The sequence below is a fragment of the Canis aureus genome, chromosome X (assembly GCF_053574225.1).
Source record: "Canis aureus isolate CA01 chromosome X, VMU_Caureus_v.1.0, whole genome shotgun sequence".
Taxonomy (NCBI): Eukaryota; Metazoa; Chordata; class Mammalia; order Carnivora; family Canidae; genus Canis; species Canis aureus.
The window spans coordinates 68,721,064-68,739,825 of record NC_135649.1 but is presented as its reverse complement, the minus strand read 5'-3'; the positions used below and the strand labels follow the sequence as shown (position 1 = coordinate 68,739,825).

Genomic DNA, 18,762 nt, shown 5'->3' with positions numbered 1-18,762 from the left:
GGCTCAGTGGGTTAGAGCATGTGAGTCTCAATCTCAGGTTCATGAGCTCGAACCCCATGTTGAGCTTAGATTCCCTCTAAAAAAATAAAAAAATAAAAAAAGGAAAAAATGGGAAAGTCCCAGACCAAGTAAGATTGGTTGGTCACAATAGCAGGGCATAGCACGGCATTCAGTGCCTTTCACACCCTGGTCCCCATTTTCTCAGCAACATCTCCCGTGACTTCTTACCCTTTTTTATCATACCCTCTACTTTTTCTGAAGCCCAACCACCCACCCCTAAAGACACTGTGTTCTCTTCTACCTCCATGCCTTTTGTGCATATTGATCCCCACCTCTCTACTCTGCCTGACAAATTATGCTCATTCCCATGGAAACTCAGCACCCAGGTCACCTCTGTGGGCTTTTTTGATTTCCTGGGAAACAATGAGTAACAATTGCATTGTATCCAGGTTATTTTATTGATGTGTGAGTCTTCTCCAGGGTCACGACTAGGATAAGCCAATTGAGGCACCCAGAGTGCAAAGTTTAAGGAGGCACTCCCTCTCAGGGTTGTGGGAATGCCTACCCTGTACTTGCATAATCCTGACAGCGAGGGCCTTGTGCTTTTGATCAAGTGGTTCTACCTGGCGGATTGGGGCTCCACCTATTTCTCTGATTTTTCCCTCTTGGTGCCTTTGTCTGGTTAATTGGAGATACTTTCCCAGGTACCATTTTTTTGGTCCCCTTCTCTCTTAATTCTCCCTTAGTGATCTTTTCCAATCCCAGAGTTTAGGCTAGCTAGCTCTTTACAGATGACCTATAAATTGACATCTCATGCATTATGTGAAGTAAAAGAGGTTAAAGACAAACACTGTATGATCTCACTCAGATGTGGAACCTAAAAAAAGATGAAGTCATAGAAATGGAGAGTAAAATGGTGTAGTAAAATGGTTTCCAGGGGCTAGGGGTGGGGGAAATGAGGAAGCATTTGGTCAAAGGCTCTACATTTCCAATTATAAGATGAATAAGTTCTGGGGAATCTAATGTACGGCATGGTGACTATAGTCAACAATATTATACACTTGAAAGTCACTAAAAGAGTAGATCTTAAATGTTCCCACCCCCAAAACAAAGAGATGGTAATTTGCGACGGGCTGGAGGTGTTAGCTAACACTATGGTGGTAACCATTTTGTGATATATTAAATGTATCAAATCAGCATAGCCATAACCCTTAAACCTATACTCGGTTACATGCCATGTGTACTTCCAATAAAGCCCATCCAAAAAATAAACACCTTATCTCTTTTCTAAGCCTCAGACCCACATTTCCAACTGCCTAGTGTGTACGGTAGCATCTAGCGTCCATACTGCTCTTTCTCTTTTTTTAGGGGGTGAAGAGCAGAGGGAGAGGGAGAGAATCTTAAGCAGGCTCCACACCCATTGCAGGGCTCAATCCCATGACCTGAGCCCTAATCAAGAGTCAGATGCTGGGATCCCTGGGTGGCGCAGCGGTTTGGCGCCTGCCTTTGGCCCAGGGCGCGATCCTGGAGACCCGGGATCGAATCCCACATCGGGCTCCCGGTGCATGGAGCCTGCTTCTCCCTCTGCCTGTGTCTCTGCCTCTCTGTCTCTCTCTGTGTAACTATCATGAATAAATAAATAAAATCTTTAAAAAAAAAAAAAAGAGTCAGATGCTTAACCGACTGAGCCACCCAGATGCCCTGATACTGCTCTTTCACGTCCGTTTTTCCATCTGGACTTTACAACAGTTCTGTGAGAAAGAGCAGAATATGAATGCACTTTTAAGGTGAGGCTCAAAAAGGTAGGCCTGTCCAGGTTTTAGTGGCAGAGCCACGAGTAGAAAGTCAAATTTGGGTGTTCCTTTCACCATATTGCACAGCCAGAACCGAGGTATTTCAGGAGAGTCTCATAATCCAACATAACCAAAACCTCAACTTACCAACCCCATTCTTCTCCTACTCCCCAGCAAAACAAAAACAAAATAGCACCACCCTGCCCTTATTTCTAAACTTGGTTAAAGGCATCTCACTCCCCTAATTGTCAAGGCTAGAAATACGGGATTCACGCTCACTTTTTTCCTCTCCTTCAGATCCTGCAGACTTCAAAATATCTGAATCCGGGCACCTGGGTGGCTCAGTTGGTTAGGCATCTGCCTTTGGCTCAGGTCATGATCCCAGGATCCTGGGATCGAGTTCTGTGTCAGGTTCCCTGCTCAGCGAGGAATCTGCTTCTCTTTCTCCCTCTGCCTGCCACTCCCTCTACTTGTGTTCTGTTTCTCAAATAAATAAATAAAACCTTTAAAAAATATATCTGAATCCATCCTCTTTCTTCTTTATCCCCACAGCCCTTATCAAGGCCCACAGAACCTATCAGCCCCAGTTCCTACCTGCCTCCACCCCCCATCCTTTATACTGCTGTGGGGATCTCCTCCCTAAAGCAACAGATTGGGTCCAGTCATTCCCCTGGCTGGAAAACCTCAAACCTCAGCCTCACACTTCCCTTCCCTGTGGCTTTGACTGTGTGGGTCCCCCAACCCCTCCCACTTACTGAGGCCCAGGTCAAATGCCATCGCCCTCAGGGAGCTCAGTGCACACACCTCCTCATAAGCTGGAAATGAGTTCCTTATTCCTCTATTCTCCCATAGCACTAGATAGATTTATTTCAGGGTGCCTGTGTGGCTCAGTTGGTTAGGTTGCTGCCTTCAGCTCAGGTCATGATCCCAGGGTCCTGGGATTGAGCTCCTTGGCGGGCTCCCTGCTCAGTGAGTAATCTGCTTCCCCCTCTCCCTCTGCCCCTCCTCCCTGCTTGTATTCTCTCACTCTGTCTCTCTGAAATGAATGAAATCTAAAAAAAAAAAAGATTTATTTCATTCTGCTTGTCTTTCAACTGTGTATCCTGGGAGCCTGCTGGGATAGGACTCTGGTCTAATTAAACTTTGTCTTCTCTGAAGCTCGTCATCTTAGGTCTTTAATATAGTAGGTCCTTAACAGGTAGCTGTTGAATTTTTTCCCTTTAAGTACTTGGAAACTTAAAGAGGACCATCTTCCTAGTGGATTCATTCAGTGAGGCAGGTACAAATGATTCTTAAACTGGGGCAGGACACCTCACTTCTTCACCCCTCGAGAGCTTTGAGGCTGTCTGGCCTTGGTCCTCCATATCCCTCATGCCTCCAAACACTGCTCTCCCTCGCCCAGAGAAGGCAAAAGACAATTTTAATTCTTTATTTGAAACAAACAATTCCAGAGACAGAAGGTTAGTCATGACAACAGCTTCTCACTACAACACAAGGGTGGGCATGGCTCACTGAAGGGATAGGCCAGACGCCTCAGAACAATATATACAATTTAAACAGTGGCTAAACTGGTGACAGTTATAAAAACACAAAAAGGAGGCAGGGGAACAGCAAAGCCACAGGGAAAGAACTGGGTATCCCCTTTGCTGGACACTAACAGTTTTCTGGAGCTACAAAGGCAAGATGGAGAAGAGAGATGGAGGCAGTGGGGGCAGGACCCCTGCCCACGGCTCCTCACCCATCCTTTGACCACAGATCCCATCCTGCATGACCTGGGGCCCCCACAGGCTTGGCCTGGCTCTTAACGATGGGGGAGGAACAAGGGTGGGGCACCCAGCCCCAGTCCAGGTCAGAAGGTAGTTTTTGCCTTGGGAAACTCTGTCCATTGAACTAAAGGGAGGCAGTTACAGAAGGGGGGCTAAGCATGTTGACATCATGGCTCATGCCAACCTAAGATGGCAGAGAGAGACAAACACATAAACCAAGGGGACAGGAGTCAGCTCTCCGTACTTAGAGTCATTTTCTGCCTTTAAGGAAAAGAAAGCATTCAGAAGTTTTTTTTTTTTTAACTTGCAGCACCAAGGCTTGGTGCTTGCAGGGGTGGAGAGGGGGTTCCAACCACCAGTTATCTTATGGGAGGGGAAGATGATCTAATAAGCTCAGTGTTTTAGGTAGATGGTCCCCTCATCACTTTCAGAGTTTCTTTCAGATCATTCATAAAAGACCCTTCAGCATGGTACCAGAGAAGAGTAGAGAAAGCAGTGGACACAGGCAGAAAAGGCAGCTGGGCTCTTCCCTTGGCCGCACCTAGGAACTGGGGAGCTTTACCTATGTGGGATTGGTCAGGAAACCCAAAGCCAACAGGATCACCAGAGCTAGTAACTCCCTATCCAGGGTCTGGCCCCAGGAGAAGGGATTTGCTCTGAAGCATAAAGAAAATGGCCTCGCCGCGTTTTGCCCATCACTGGGAGCCCAGCCCCAGAGTACAGAGGACTGGGGCCCTGTGGTTGTCAAGTGGCATGGACGAAGGTAAAAGCCAGGGGTTCCTAGGGAGGGCAGGGAATGGATGAGGGCAGTCGAGGCCCCTCAGAATGAGTAGCATTGGTTCCTGGGCCAGTCGCCCTGTGGGACGTGTCCCAGGACAGATATTGGTGTGAGAGACAGACATGGATAGCACACGGGCTCAGTCCAGGTCTTCCTCCCCAGGACGACCCAGCTCCTCATAAATCTCACGCACAGCCAGAATGCGGTTGAGCATACTCTCCAACATGCTGCGGTCCATGGGGATGACAGAATACCAGAGAGGTGACTCAGCGATGCAGGACCGCTCAGGTTGCAGGTAGAAGACATCGTTGCGAGTCCGGAGGCTTTCAGGACTGCAATGGTAAGGACAGTGGGGGTGGGGGAGGGGTGGTAGGATAGAGATCAATACCAGGGCAAGGCGGACCCCTGGAGTCCCCATAGTCCCCATGCTGATGCCGTTCCTGCAAACCCTCCAACTCACCATTTCGAGAGATAGAATTCATAGAACTTGACAGGGCAGCGGAGGGGATTCATGCGGTTCTCACGTTGCTCTAAGATAGGGGCTTCATCTTCTCTCTTCCGTTTCCCAGGACCCGTGTCTATAGAGGAGGCAAATGACCCAGAGTCATCAAAAGTGTGGTGGCAAAAACCACCTCCAAGAGCATGGTTCAGGACACAGAAGGCCTGAGGACACCAAATACAGCCTCAAAGAGAAATAAAGGCAGAAGTAGTCGGTCAGTCTCCCCACACCAAGCAGACATTCTGTAGGGGTGAGGGGTTTGTTCTGCAGGCCTCCCTGGTTCTCGCCACCAACGCCTCTCTTTATAATCTCTCCCAAATTGATTTCCTAAAGAAGTCACCTCAGAAGTTATGCACACATGCTCATAAGACAGGCCCTGCCAGCAAGGCCAGGCTGACCTTCCAGGATAGAGAAGTAGCAACAGTGCCAGCCCCAGCACATGAGTCCCAGTGGAACCCCGGTGGAGGCTCGGGTCCAAAGCAGGGACCTTGGAAACTGCTCTCAGATGGCATGGCACTCCAGGGCCAGAATGGAAATCAAGGTGCAGTCTCTACCATGCCCAAAGAACACTGGAGAGCCTCTTCTGCACACTGGCAGCTCTCCCCCACAGCCAAACACACCCAACAGCTTTCCTACCTAGCTTCCCTTGGCCACACCACCTGCCCCCAGAGAAAGTAAATGACCTTGAACTGAGAAAGCCAGGAAACAGGCAGCTGAGCCACCTCCTATTTATGCAAGAGCCACTGCTGGGGCAGGTGGCAGGGCCAGCTGTTCATACTGGCTCTGTGAACATGGGGACCAGGGACCGAAGGGTAGGGAAGCAAAGGAGTGGGCCAAGCTGGTGGGGATGGTGTAGCATGGGCGCAGAGAGCAGGCAGGGATAAGGGGGTGGGCACAGCCTCATACCTCGCCCTTTTCTCTGGCGGACCGGGGCGTAGTAGCGGATGCTCACCACCTTGGTGGTACCCCGGGGGGTGGTACACTTGCGGGACTGGCGGACCACATTGGTGAAAGAGAGCTGCATGTGTTCCTCCGCTGTCTGCAGCCCAAAAAACTTAGTGTTGAAGAACATGAGGGTGTTGAGGAGGACAAAGGGCGAGTAGACCCCCAGTTGCTTGCACTCCCAGAGGTGCTCTTCCTCCACCCGGGAGAACACAGTATCTGCAACAGTCAAGGGGAAGGGGCCAGTGAGAAGTGATAGTGACTGGACCACCACCCACACCCAGCCACTTCTGACCCTGGATAACCCGCTCACGAGCATTTCCCATGCCGTACCCTTTAGGTAAGTGGCCACTGCATGTAAGAGCCCCTCCCCCATACTCTGCTAGAGTAGAGACAGAACTGGATTTTTTTTCTTTATAAGTAGGCTGTACGTCCAGCATGGAGGTGGAGTCCAACGCCGGGCTTGAATTCACGACCCTGAGATCAAGACCTGAGCTGAGATCAAGAGTTGGACATCTAACTGAATGAACTACCTAGGCAACCCAAACTGGATTTTTTCATGGTTTCCACCTGCATTTGGGGCCTCTCGCATCACCCTCGTTATAGGCAGGTAGATGTAAATCTCGAGTGGTCCCACAATGCCTTCTTTTCTTTCCTCACTTACCAACCAAACCTAGGCCACCTTTTTCAGACCCAGAGATAGGCTCTTTAGACCTAAGTCACATCCAAGGATGGGGACTCTGGCTCCTTTATCTCTAAACCCTGAGGCCTCTGGTATATAACTCCTCCCCTCTGACCCTTTGTAAAGAGTGGCAGACCAAGGAACTCAGGAACCCTTGGAATGGCATATTGAAAAACTGTGAAGGAAAGGGCATAGGGGTTGCTATGTCTCTGTCCCTTACTGTTGGGGAGGAGTGTGGGCTGCCAAGTGCTCAGAGACTTGTTGAGTTCTTGAACGAAAGTCAGGTAGTAAAGGTCCGTGAAAATATTCACCATTCGGTTATTTTCCAGCAAGTACTGAAGAAAGAAAACCAGACATACATACAAAAGCTAGACTCTAGGTTCTAGAGGAAAGACATGATGCTGAAGGCCCCAAGCATGGCGCCCTTGGTGATGAGGAGGCAGTGGGAGAAATAGCTGCTTGGTTATGGGACCCAGAATGTTCTTTCCTGAGGACACCCACCACTCTGAGGTATTGGGGCCTTGCTAGAAGAGGAGGGAGTTTGGAGGAGATGTGTCAGAGCTGGTTCTTCACCAGGCCAGTGCCCCCTCCGTCACACAATGCACAGCCCACCTCTCTCAGTGGGAACTAACCATCACCACCACCACCTGACTCAAGAAACCTGGCTCTACCCATCCTTCCCTTTGTAGGATGGGTCTAAGGATTACCGAGGGGACCTGCTCAGGGTAAGAGACAGTGTGAGGAACAGGGAGTGGGACAGAATCATTTCTGGTGGGACCCTGCCTCCTCTGTGGAGAATGATGGCAAGTTAGGCGGTGTGGAAGGAGTACCTGTTGGATGCCAAGACACAGATAGTAGATACTATCAGGTTCATATCGTTCACCATTGGGTCGAGTGATCTCTCTCACAAACTGGGCCAGACCATAGTTGAGTTCAGCAGCTGAGCAGGCCAGAATATCCTCTTTGATACGCATAGGTTTGGCTGCAGTGATATGCAATAGAGGTGGATGGGATTAAGAAAATTGCACATGGAGAATTGCACTTAGCTCCATTGTTAATCCTTTCATCCCTTAGTCACATCCAGCTCCAGAACAAACCCACCGATCTCAAAGAAAAATAAAAAGAAAGAGAAAAAAAAAAGCCCTCAGCCTTGAAACCTAGATGGCCTCTCCCCTTATTCTATAACTCCAGCTTTTCCCCATCTTCACAGGATATCCTTGGGTGGCCACAGCCTTATCCTCTAGACACTCTCATGTCCTCACAGCACTGGCCCTCCTCTTCCTCTCCCCACTCTCCTCCCCATAGGGTACCTTCCTCCACTTCCACCCTCTCTGCCCCGGTACTTACGGCCAAAACGCAGCTCATCCCCCTTGCTTGTTTCTCCATTGGCATACTTTGACTGCACCCAGCACTTCCAAGCATTGACACCATATGAGTAGTTGAGTCCGGTACAGCTAGGCTGGCTGCTCATGGAGTCCCGGGAACAGCTCTCTGAAAGCACCAGCCGCTTTTGACCCTGGACGGGGAGAGAGAAGAGAGGCGTGACTGAGGCAAGGCCCAGGCATCATGGAAGCTAGTTAGGATAGCGTGGACCACCAGGGAAGCTGGGGATTGGTGTAAGAGCACAGCCAGCCTCCAGAGCACAGAGCCCCAGAAACAGCCCTGGTGACCTCGTGAACTGGGGAAAGAGAAAGTTTGGCTATTTTTTGGTTCTCATGATGGTAGAGAACAGAGGCCAGGGCAGTCAAACTAAGGCTGCTGGCTTGGCTATGAGATCCTCTCCCAAGCTCTTTGAGCCTCCTCCCCTCTTTGGTGGATCCAGCACCCCAACCCTCACCTTCCTCATGGTGCGGGGAAGATCTTGTTCAGCAGACACATCCTCGGGCCCTACAAGGCCACAATCAAACAGGAAGTCTACACTAGGGTTAATGTCCAAAGGATCTGTGAAGAGAGGAAAGGAAGAAGAAATTCAATTTTTAAGACCTCAACCCAGAGGTGAGCCTCCCACTTGCTCACCTGGAGGTGAGCCTCCTACACAGCTTCACGGTCTGCAAGAAGAACCAGCAAAGTCATCCCAAGAACATGCTCAGGGGCACACAAACACCAAAACTCATGACGATGGGAGTGTTCATAACACTACTGAGCTGCACACTTAAACATGGGTAAGATGGTAAGTTTTAGGTTCTGTGCCTTACCATGACTGAAGAGAAGTGCAAGACCCAGCTGTAAAATGGCATACCTGTCAGTACCTGTTGCAGTATCTCTGGCACTAAGTGCCCAGGAGAGCCTTTCGGCCCCAGGTCACAAGGAGCACTGTTTAAGGTCATGCTCAGGTCGCCTGATGGCACAGAATGCTACTGTATTCACTGGACACACTTTGCATCCTACTCACTCTTGGGGAAGTCCGCCTCCAAATCTTGCCCAGGCTCATCCAAGACATTGGCCATCTTGACGGCCATGGCTAGGACATCATCTCGAGCTGGCCCAAACAGGTCACAGTCTTCCAGAAGCCCCTCTGCACTCTGGTTGCTCACAAGATCTGGGAGGCGGAGAAGGTGGCTTAATCACTGCAACTCCTACCCAGTGATGTCACAGGCCTTCAGGGGCTGCTCCCAACTACTCCCTAGTCCCGGGAAGGCACCATGATCACCACGCTCCACCCCCTGAGGCTGAGAAAGACTGGTAGCACCTTGTGTCCCTCATTACCACCATCCATGGCATACCACAAAGGTCAGATGAGGCCTTGTCTAACTCCTCAGCCTCTGCAATCATTTCTGCCATAGCCAGGATGTCGGCCTCCAAGGGGTTGGAAGGGATCTTCACCTTCAGCTCCTCGATGGTCTCCACAATCTTGTCTGTGCTCTCCAAGGTAGTGGGTAGGAACATGGGCACAGGTACCTGGAGGCACACATTCCAACTAGCCACCAATAACCGGCAGCGGCAGGTGGTGGGTGGGGGCAGCTGGCAGAGTGTGGAGGAGGGTAGGTCTTGGTCCTGAAGTGAGTAGAAAAAACCGCGGCCGAAGGGCAGGGAGAATTACCGGGATGGGCATTGAGAAAGGCACCGGGACTTTCTGGCAGTACAGATGCATAGGCACTGGCACGAAGATGGGCACTGGGATGGGCAGCACAATCACCTGGGGCTTCCACTCTTCTGCTGACAAGAGAGGGGGTCTGCTCAGAGCCTCTGCCAGATCTATCACAGCTGGCCTGGGACCTGATGCTTGCTCGTTGCCCCAAAAAGCTCTAATACCCACTCAGCATGACAAACCTGCCCTCGCACCAAAGGTTGAGAGATAACTCTATGGATCTAGGACAACTATATGCACCATACCTCAGCCACCTTAAAAAAAAAAAAACCTTTATCTGGTTCCTGAGCACAGGACTAGAGACCTAGGACTACAGAATGCACAGCCCACGATGTCTAGGTACCCCAGCTCACCTGTTTGACTCCCTTTGGACTTCATCTCCACCTTGCAGGAAACCCCCCGATTCTGCATCAGTGGCTTACACATGGCAGCTTTGTTTTTGCGGGGTGTTGCTGGGGGCGGTGGGGGTGGAGGAGGGGTGGAAGCAGTAGGAGACGTTCGGGTCTTTGCAGGGATCTGCAGAGACAGGAATGTCAGTGCTGCCAACTCACCAAACTTTCTTCTGAGGCCATCCAACCCCTCGGCTTTGGCCCTGACCTTGCCCAGATTCCCATTTTCCTCTGGGGTCTTCACTGTATTGCTGTTCTCCACTTTGGTTTGAGACGGTGTCTGGGGCTTTGACTCAGAAGAATGACCTATAGATCAAAACAGATAGGGGCGCCTGGATGGCTCAGTCAATTGATCGTCTGCCTTTGGCTCAGGTCAAGGCTCAGGTCATGATCCCGGGCCCTGGGATCGAGCCCCTCAGTAGGCTCCCTGCTCAGTGGGGAGTCTGCTTCTCCCTCTCCCTCTGCCCCTCCCCCTGCTGGTACTTTTCTCTTTCTCTCTCTCTCTCTCAAATAAATAAATAAAATATTTAAAAAACAACAACAACAGATGAATGTTTCATCTGGGGACCTTGCTCTCAGTTCTCCTCCCCTGTTCCAGGAGAGCTCCATTAAGAGCTGCACTAAATGCAAATGGATACCTAGAAAGTCTCCTCCTTGCCAGCCCAGATCTAGTCTTCTCTGGGCCCCAGCAATGGGGGCCAAGAAGATTCTTTGCTCCTGGCTGCCAAGAAGACCAAAAAATAGTTTCCCCAAGAACTCACAATTTAAGACCTTCCACGCAGATGACCCTCAGAAGCTTAATCCCCCCGAAACAGTGGAGGGGCTGAGGTAACCTTCTAGAAACAATGGTCTTCAGTCTCTCTAAAGGTAGAGCTTATGCTGATGCTCCCTTCTCTCGGAAAACTAACTACGGTGCCCACATCCCCCATTCCACCTGGGTGGGTTCATTCCCTAAAACACATCCTTGATAGAGACATAGTAGACTCAAACTCTAAGAACCTTCAAACAAGGCTCCCCCTAGTAGCTGCACCATCCAGAAGCTACAAGAGACCACAGTACCAGGAGCTCTGGCCAAGGATGAGATGTAATCATGAGTGGAAGAAAAGAGGGGCCAGGCCCAGGGTCAGAAGGGTCCAGGCCGGTTCTAACAGAGTGTGCCGCCCCCACCCGCTGCCTAGGACTCACTGTTCAGAAGGCTCTCAGGCCCACTCTGGGTATCCAGATTGGGTTGGTTCTGCTGGCTGTAAAAGCGCAGCAGACACTGTTGGTTGCAGAAATGACGGATCTGTCCGCGCCAGTGGATGGTCTCCAGCAGCTTCCCCTGGCGCTTACAGGCATGGCACCGGGCAGCCTGGGGGTGTCGATGGGACACGGTCAGATCTGCCTGCTTAAAATGTTCTGGGCCCTTGGCCCCAAGGAGAAGCCATGCTGCTCCCCTTGGGAGATGGGCCAGCTGGAGCCCCCTCCCTGAAGATGGGCCCACTCACCTCCCCCATGTCAGTGCTACAGCCCCTGCTTCCTGCTGCCCCTGTCCCCCTCTCTGACGCACCACACCCCTCACCTTGCAGTACCACAGCAGGTACTTGCTCTTGCAGTCCTCGCTGCAGAAGTCCCAGGTGCTGCCATCCAGTTGCTCGGTAACCCCCCGTTGGCAGGTCTGGGAGCAGTAAGTACAAGTGATACAGCATAGCCCCAGCTTCTTAGTGAAATCCTGTTTGTACAGCAGCACACAGCCTGGAAAGAGGGCAAGAGGGAGGAGTCCTGAGACACAGAGATCACCTAGGGCCCCCTGAGACCCCACCTTCTCAAGGTGGTCGACGTAAAAGTTCCCACAGCCTCTTGAACCCAAAGCCTCTGGATGGACATGGAGGGGAGGGGAGCAGGAGATGGGAGGGGAAGAGGAGTGCATTCTGAGCAGAATGTGCCCAGAATGTGCCCCACAGGCCACACTTCCAGCCCTCCCTTCCCTGCCCAGTCCGTGGGAGAGGGGTGAGGTTACAGGGCTCTCTGCCCCTTCCCCACCTCCTTACCTTCACTGCAGAAGCTCTTCTCCACTCCACTGAATCGGAGTTTCTCATGCAGGAGTTTCTCCTGCCGGCAGTGCTCACACTGGGACACCACACCCCGAAGCCGCTTGAAGTCCTCACAGCAATCCCGGCAGCAGAACTGGAACACCTGGTCCTGAGATGAGGGCACAGGGGCAGGGAGGATAGAGCTGTGACATCTGGGTCTGGTGATAGCCAAGTGGAAAGAGCCCTTCAGACAGATGTCTGGTGGTGTGGCCAGGCCAGAGGTCATTGTTGCGGGGCGGGGGATGGGCGGGGGTCTTACCTGCCAGTCCAAGACCTCAGGCTTGCCACTGAAGAGGCTGTGGCAGTAGTGACAGCTCAGATGAATGCCCCCCTCGGGGCTTGTGCGCTGGAGGGAAGGAAGACAAGTAAGGGAGGTGTGTGGTGGTGGTGGTGGTGGCGGGGAAGGGTGAGGGGAGGGGGTCGGGCTTGTTCTTTGCTCTGCCCAGGGCTACCTACCCCAATTCTCTCATCCCCATTCTCTGTCACCACACCCTTCTTTAATCCCTGGTCCAGGGTTTGGAGTACCTGGAACTTGGTCCAGCAGCTGGGGCTGCAGAATTGGTAGACTGTGCGATCAACCTTGTTGTAGTAACAGGGGTCAGAGAGGCTGCGGCGGCAGAAGCTGCAGGGTCGGGGAGGGCCTGGGGCACAGAGAGAAAGGGGGAGAGAGAGAGACAGAGAGAGAGACAGAGAGAGAGAGACAGAAAGAGAGAGACAGAGAGAGAAAGAGAGAGCACACAGAAGGTGTAAGGCAGGGCAGAGGTGGAACAGGAAACCCATGGGAAGATGTGGCCCGGGGCTGAGGTCGGGCAGCAGGGATTACTTTAGAAGAAGGGAGTATGGGAGGTAGAAGGAAGGCCAGCAGGGGTCTCAGAGAAGAGGGCTTTGCACCTACCAGTGAGCCCTGCCTGCTTCACTTTGTAAGAGGTGGTACAGCACAGGGAACAGAACAAGCTGGTCTTGCCATTACGATCCACATGTGATAGCATCTCAAAGTTCTTACAGAGGGTCTTGCACCAGACACATGGGTACACACGTGTGTTTTTCTGTGAGGATGGGGAAGGAGAGGCTGAGGCTGGATTTGTCCCTTCACTTTTATTTGTGAAATTTGGTAAAACATGAAAGATTTCAGGCATACAAAAAAAAGTATAGGTGATGATATAACAAAGACCTGTGTGTCCACCAGCCAGCTTCAAAAATAAAACATAACAGATACAATCGAAGCCCCCTTTATTTGTTTTATTCCTCCCAGCCCTCGACCCTATCAGGCACCTTTATTCGTCACCCGGGAACCGCACCCCCTTCCACAGCCCTCTAACAAACTACTCCCTCGGCCCCACCTTCTTGTACGCCCCCAAGCAGGTTGTGTTGCAGAACCGCTTTTGTTGGCCCTCGTGGAAGAGGAGCTCAGGGCCAGGGCTCCCGGTCTTGGTATAGATGTAAGCCCCGCACTGGTCACAACAGTTGGTTTTCAGTCCCTTGTTGGCGCGGAATTTGGAGAAGCAAGAGTCGCTGCAGAGCCGGTGTACCACGCTGCCATTGCTGACCTCGTGCAGGACCTGCCATACACATACATGCACACCTTGAGCTAGGGCCTGGGCACCACCACCCACCCCGAAGCAAGGATGGCCCACCCCGCCTCACCCTACACCTTCACAGCAGACAGTGGGCCCAGGGACCCCCCAACCTGCACATCAGGCTGCCGACTTGATGGTGAGGTCCCAGGAGGCAAGGAAGGCCGGCTGCATACATCCTGGAGAAGCTCTATCCTCGAATATGCTCCCTCACGATGGCTGCCTCTCCTCCCCACTCCCCTCTTCCACAGGGCCTGGCCCCTGCAGCCCCAGGAGTGCAGGGGCAGGTCAGGGCTAGCCAGGCTCTGCAAATCAGCCCCCATCGAGCTTCCTCACCTCTCCAGTCTTCTGGCATATGCTGCAGCGAGTGGCATCAGCGGGATCCCCAGACTGGGGGATTGGGCGCTGCTGCTGGGCCTCGTACAGGGAGAGACAGACAGATGTACAGAACTCATGGAAGGAGCCTCCTGAACCAGTCTGTGCCACAACGGAGTCCTTGGTGTTCCAGATCTCCCTGGAGGTGGGAACAGGTTTCAGTATTCATTCACTAGGCACCACCCTCTCCTTTCATCAACTCCCATCCCTCCTGGGGGCTGGGGATCCGGTGTTGGGGGACCAATGACCACAATGGGGCCCCAAATATTCTCTACTCTGGTGGGGGGGCTCCCTCCACTGCCTCTCTCTCAGTTCTGCTCTGCTAGGCTCTCGCCAACATGGTCTCTGCCTCACCCAATATTCTTAGCCTGCTCCCTCGCCCTCCCCACACCTGGGGCCTTCACATACTTCTTGCAGAAGGTACAGGTCTTTTTGCCCGAAGGCTTCTTAGAGAAAGTGGTGAGACAGGATGAAGAGCAGAAAAGCTGAGGCAGCCCCTTGCGCTGGTAGGCAGTCTGGCCCTTCTGCAGTGGCGTCCGGCAATGCGCACAGGTCATCTTGGCGCCTACCGCAGAGCGCCCGGCCCTCTGTGCCACGCTTGAGCGTAGGGACATGCGAGGGGAACGCCGGGGCCGGAATGGCACAAAGTCCTCATCGTTGGGGTCATCTACCATGGCATCAGAATCCTCATCTGACACTGGAACTGAGGAGGTGGGGAGAGGGGGCAGGGAGCAAAGGCTGCTGGACCAGGTCTCTGGCCATCCCCCAGCCAACAGGTAGCTCAGCTGATACCGGGTCCCCAAGTGATTCCCCATCCCCCAGGTCCTGCCTTTCCACCCCCATGCCCATTACACTGGTATCTCAAGCCACTGGTGTCACTCTCCCTCAGTTAACTCCAGGATCTCCTGAGAAGGGCATGGGAGGGCTCTGAGTGAGAAGACTCTGAGACAGGGATGGCTCAGCTGAAACAGGAAACTCCATTCTCGCTGCTGTTGTTTTCAATTTACCCTACTGCCCCTGGTTCTCGTGCCAACCCACGGCAGAGACAGGCACTTCACACTCTGCAGGGCGCAGCACCACAGGAACCAGGGGATCTGTGGCCCGCCACATCCCACATAGTCACACTTCCTCAAGTCCTACTCACTGCTCTCAGTGGAATCCACAACCTCAGGTTTTGGAGGCTCTACTCTTCTAACGCGCTCGCTTCTCTTCTGTACCTTAGAAACACGGGAGGGAGGAAAGCTGACACCAGGGGCAGGCTAAAGGGCCTGCTGCACTAGTGCAGGGTGAGGGGGGTACAGAGATGGGAGGAGGAAAGGAGAATAGGGACCCTTGGCCCAGCCCTTAGGAGGAGGGAAGAAAAGGAGGCTGGACTTTCTCCTTAAGAAGCAGGAGACATAAGAGCTCCCTCCCTCCTCCTAACTCTCCTCACACACACCCTCCATAGAACAACATCTGGGAGGGAAAATGAAGGGTCTGTCCTTCCCAGAGCTATAGGGGGAACCAGACTCCTTCCAATCCCCTCCCCCCTCACCCTTTCAGGCGGCTTCTCACTCGCCTTCCCAGTCAGGCCGTCTCCTGCAAAGGAAGCAGAAAACAGCCTAAATCTTGAGCTTGCCTTCACTACTCCCTCCCTGGCCCAACCTCTGCCTCCATTCCTGGGGAAAGACTTGCTCAGAACTGAAAAGGAAAACTCAAGTGCCTGTGGCTTCTTGGGGCCCCTCTCAGGGTTACCTCGAGCTCTGCACTAAGGGGAGGGGGGTGGCTATTCTCCAAGAAAAAAAAATAATCCTAGCCTCCCCACCAGCCTGTCCCAATCATTGGGAGTTAAGTAAAATCAGGTAATGCACATCTTTCATCAGAAAATTTGTAGTTCACTAACAAAAACAAATGCAACCACCCAAATGTAGGGAGGGGGAAGACAGATTAAGGTATGGATAGGTTCCCCTGGACTCAGGTGGTTATATAAGCCCTAAGACCCTGGTCACAACCTGGGAGAGGAAGAACAGGGGGAAAATGAGAGCCTCTCAAGTTCAGACTGTCCCTCTGAATTGTATCAGAGACACAATTCTAGGCTCTGCATTTCTCCCATTCCCCTGAAATCACTATACTGTTGGTGGCTCCAGAACCCAGTTATCATTCATCAAACCCAGAAACCCTGCTATCCTCTAGAACAAAATAGCTGCAAAGATCTTAGCACCAAGAAGCAGGGTGTCCTCTCCAAATTCTGAAGGACCCTGGCACCAACAGCTCACTGGGGTAAGAAAAAGGGAATGTCTCCCAACAAATCCACTCTTCCCAATGCACCCCCTGAAACCTCACCCCTATTCCTCTCCTACAGCCACTGAGCTGCCTCCCTACCCCTACTTTCCTTAATCTTTGCCACACACCCCCTTCCAAACTCCCAACTCCTCTATACTCTCTATATCTCCCTACTCTCATCCCTCCACCCTCCTCCTCCTCCTCCAAACATATAACCATGGCCTCCTTATCCCTACCCTCTCACCATCCTGTATTCTCCAGCTGATTAGGCAACCTACCTGGCAAGGAAGGGTGTGCAGGAGGGCTAGGGCCCCCAGGTTTGGTCTGAGAACTGTTGATTCCATCCCCCAGAGTCTCTCCCATTGAAGGGCTGGGGGGACCATTTGGGCTCTGTGGCTGCCCTTGGGGAAGCTCCTCCTCCTGCCCAGGGGAACCCCTTCTCCCTGTAGCTATGTTGGTGGTCTCCTCATCTTCAATATGGGGGGACTGCAGTGTTATTGGCAAATCTGGAGCCAAAGGCTCTAGTAGCCCCTCAGGTGAAGAGGGATTTGCCCCAGCCCCTGGCTCAGGTGGTACCACCTCGGGGGTCTGGCCCCCTGGTCCAGGCTCTAGGGTCTGGTCTCCTGCATCCCATGCAAGGGTCCCCTCAGGACCGTGGTCCACCTCTGGGGGGGAGGGGGCTTTATAAAGCAGCCCCCCCAGCCCCAGCAGCTCAGTGGCTCCATCCAGGACTCCAGGGTCTTTTTCCAGGCCAGCAGGGGTGTCAAGCAGGTCCAGGGCTCCTGAGGATGGAGAAGGGCCAGGGGGTGCCCATCCTCGAGTTGGGGCAGTCTGGGATTCCAGTAGGTCCTCTCCAAATTCCATGTCTACTGGGAGGTCTCCAGCCAAGGGCTTCTCTGGTAGGGTCAATGGGTCAAACGGACTGGGGAAATCACTGGGGTCCATGAGGATGACTCGATATGGGCTGTAGATTAGGAGTAGAAGAGGGGGCAGAAGAGGTGGTCTTCGCCAGAATTCCTTCTTATACAGGTTCTGGGACACACCCCATCATCCACTTGATTTCTCATGAACAGCCCCAACCACAACCGACAAGCATTTCCATCGGCTTTGGTCCGAATGACCACTCCCCCCACCCCATACAGCGCCCCCTGTGGGGAGAGGCGTTCCCCGCCCTGGCCGGGTGCCCACACTCGCCAGGCAGTCCGTCGTTCCACCCTCCCGCCTGTCCCCACCACCCCACTGCAACTCCCAGTTCCCCTCCCCCCTTACCTTTCACTCCCCCCCAACTCGGGCTGAACGCCCCCTTAGAGTCTCCTAGGGCCTTTGCCACCAAGAGCCTTTCCCACCCCCGCGGTCTCAGTTCCTATCCCCTCCCCTCTCCCCTGGAGCCCCCCCAGCTCCCCTGTCTTTACCCACCCTGTCTGGCCCCACCCCCCCTCCCCGCGTTGCAAGGTCTTCCCTCAGCCCTTCCTTCGCCCCCACAAACTACCCTTCCTAACCCCTCCCCCCCAGTTACCTTTCAGGGTCGCCCACTTCCTCAGCCCCGTCCCCCCTTCCTATTGCTCCCCTAGTCCTCCTTCTCCTGTTGCCCACCCCCCATCTCAGGCATTTACAGGAAGACATTTTGGAGCTACGATCTCTTCTTAGACACCCCCCCCCCCCAGCTACTGCGAGATCCCGCCAGCAGGTTCGGTTCGGCTTGATCAGGCCCGACCCCTACCTGCGGCAGGGTTAGTGTAACGGCTACAAGCCTAGAACTGCAGACAGCGACGGCCCCGCGCTCCTTCTCCACCTCCCTCCCTAGCAGCCGGGACAGGGGTCGCGGCCCCTTTAAATGGCAGCGCCGCTCACAGCGCCCAGCGCTCTGCACCAGGCGGGCGGGCGGCGCCAGCAACCAACCCCATTGGCTGGCTCATGGAGGGGGCTCGCGAGACAGCGCCGGCCCCCGGCGCGAGACTCCCAGCCCAGTGGCCGCCTGGAAATTGCGGAGTGGAGCGTAGTCGTTGGAGATGGAGCTTGAGCCCCCGCCCGGGGCCCCGTTACTTGAGGAGGAAAAGATAGCCTCCGGAGCTTTGAAGCCCGCCCTCGGGAAAGGCAGCACCTCCTCTCCACAGAATGGCCAAGTACACTAACCCACAAAAAATAGATCTACGCACCTGCTTCTCTCACCTGGTTCAAGAGTCTTCTCCCCCTTGCCACCACCAACCGCCCCCCCGTCACACCCGTGCCCGCCCTGCCTCCTAGAGCCCACTCTACCCGTGATCCCCTCCTCTCATTCAAATGGTTCCCGGCCCCCTCCCCCTCCCCGTGTCTCTTCGCTTCCCACTCGTGTTCAACCCCCCAGCGTCCGCACCCCCTCAACAGTGCCTACCTACGCCATGCAGCAGGCGCCTGCCAAGATTACCCTCCCCCCAACCCCACCTCTCCCGGGCCCGCCCCCTGGGCGACTGTTGGGGTAATGAGTGACAGCGGAGTTGGAGGGGGAGGCAGGGACCCAACCCTCACGTGCCCCTCCTTCCCTTGTCTGCAGCCTTAAGCTCCC

At 53.4% G+C, this 18,762-nt stretch overlaps 1 protein-coding gene across 6 annotated transcripts; it reads right to left on the bottom strand.

Moving 5' to 3' along the window:
- Window positions 1-3,207: 3,207 nt before the first annotated feature.
- On the bottom strand, window positions 3,208-18,651 carry ZMYM3 (zinc finger MYM-type containing 3). 6 transcript variants are annotated; one of them, XM_077888037.1, is made up of 25 exons: window positions 18,592-18,651; window positions 16,499-17,184; window positions 15,493-15,536; window positions 15,103-15,175; window positions 14,367-14,661; window positions 13,920-14,097; window positions 13,350-13,568; window positions 12,905-13,055; window positions 12,535-12,650; window positions 12,269-12,355; window positions 11,968-12,118; window positions 11,499-11,671; window positions 11,123-11,288; window positions 10,146-10,243; window positions 9,902-10,064; window positions 9,501-9,616; window positions 9,184-9,358; window positions 8,853-8,999; window positions 8,298-8,401; window positions 7,808-7,976; window positions 7,291-7,442; window positions 6,681-6,795; window positions 5,743-5,997; window positions 4,798-4,915; window positions 3,208-4,669 (listed from the first exon to the last, which is right to left on the bottom strand). In XM_077888037.1, the coding sequence occupies exons 2-25, from the start codon at window positions 17,163-17,165 to the stop codon at window positions 4,477-4,479; spliced, it is 4,125 nt and encodes a 1,374-aa protein (XP_077744163.1). In that variant the 5' UTR covers window positions 17,166-17,184; window positions 18,592-18,651; the 3' UTR covers window positions 3,208-4,476. The 6 variants fall into 6 exon arrangements, with proteins under 6 accessions (XP_077744163.1, XP_077744164.1, XP_077744162.1 ...); XM_077888038.1 differs by lacking the exon at window positions 18,592-18,651 and adding an exon at window positions 18,377-18,400; XM_077888036.1 differs by lacking the exon at window positions 18,592-18,651 and adding an exon at window positions 17,941-18,112.
- Between the last annotated feature and the right edge of the window lie 111 nt (window positions 18,652-18,762).

Excerpts from the sequence above, each read along its gene's own strand:
- ZMYM3 (XM_077888037.1), bottom strand. The coding sequence starts at position 17,165 with ATGGACCCCAGTGATTTCCCCAGTCCGTTTGACCCATTGACCCTACCA. Across the intron at positions 11,289-11,498 it reads ACCTGCTGTGGTACTGCAAG|GCTGCCCGGTGCCATGCCTG; the intron begins GTGAGGGGTGTG and ends CGACACCCCCAG. Across the intron at positions 9,000-9,183 it reads GGCCTCATCTGACCTTTGTG|ATCTTGTGAGCAACCAGAGT; the intron begins GTATGCCATGGA and ends TCCGCCTCCCAG.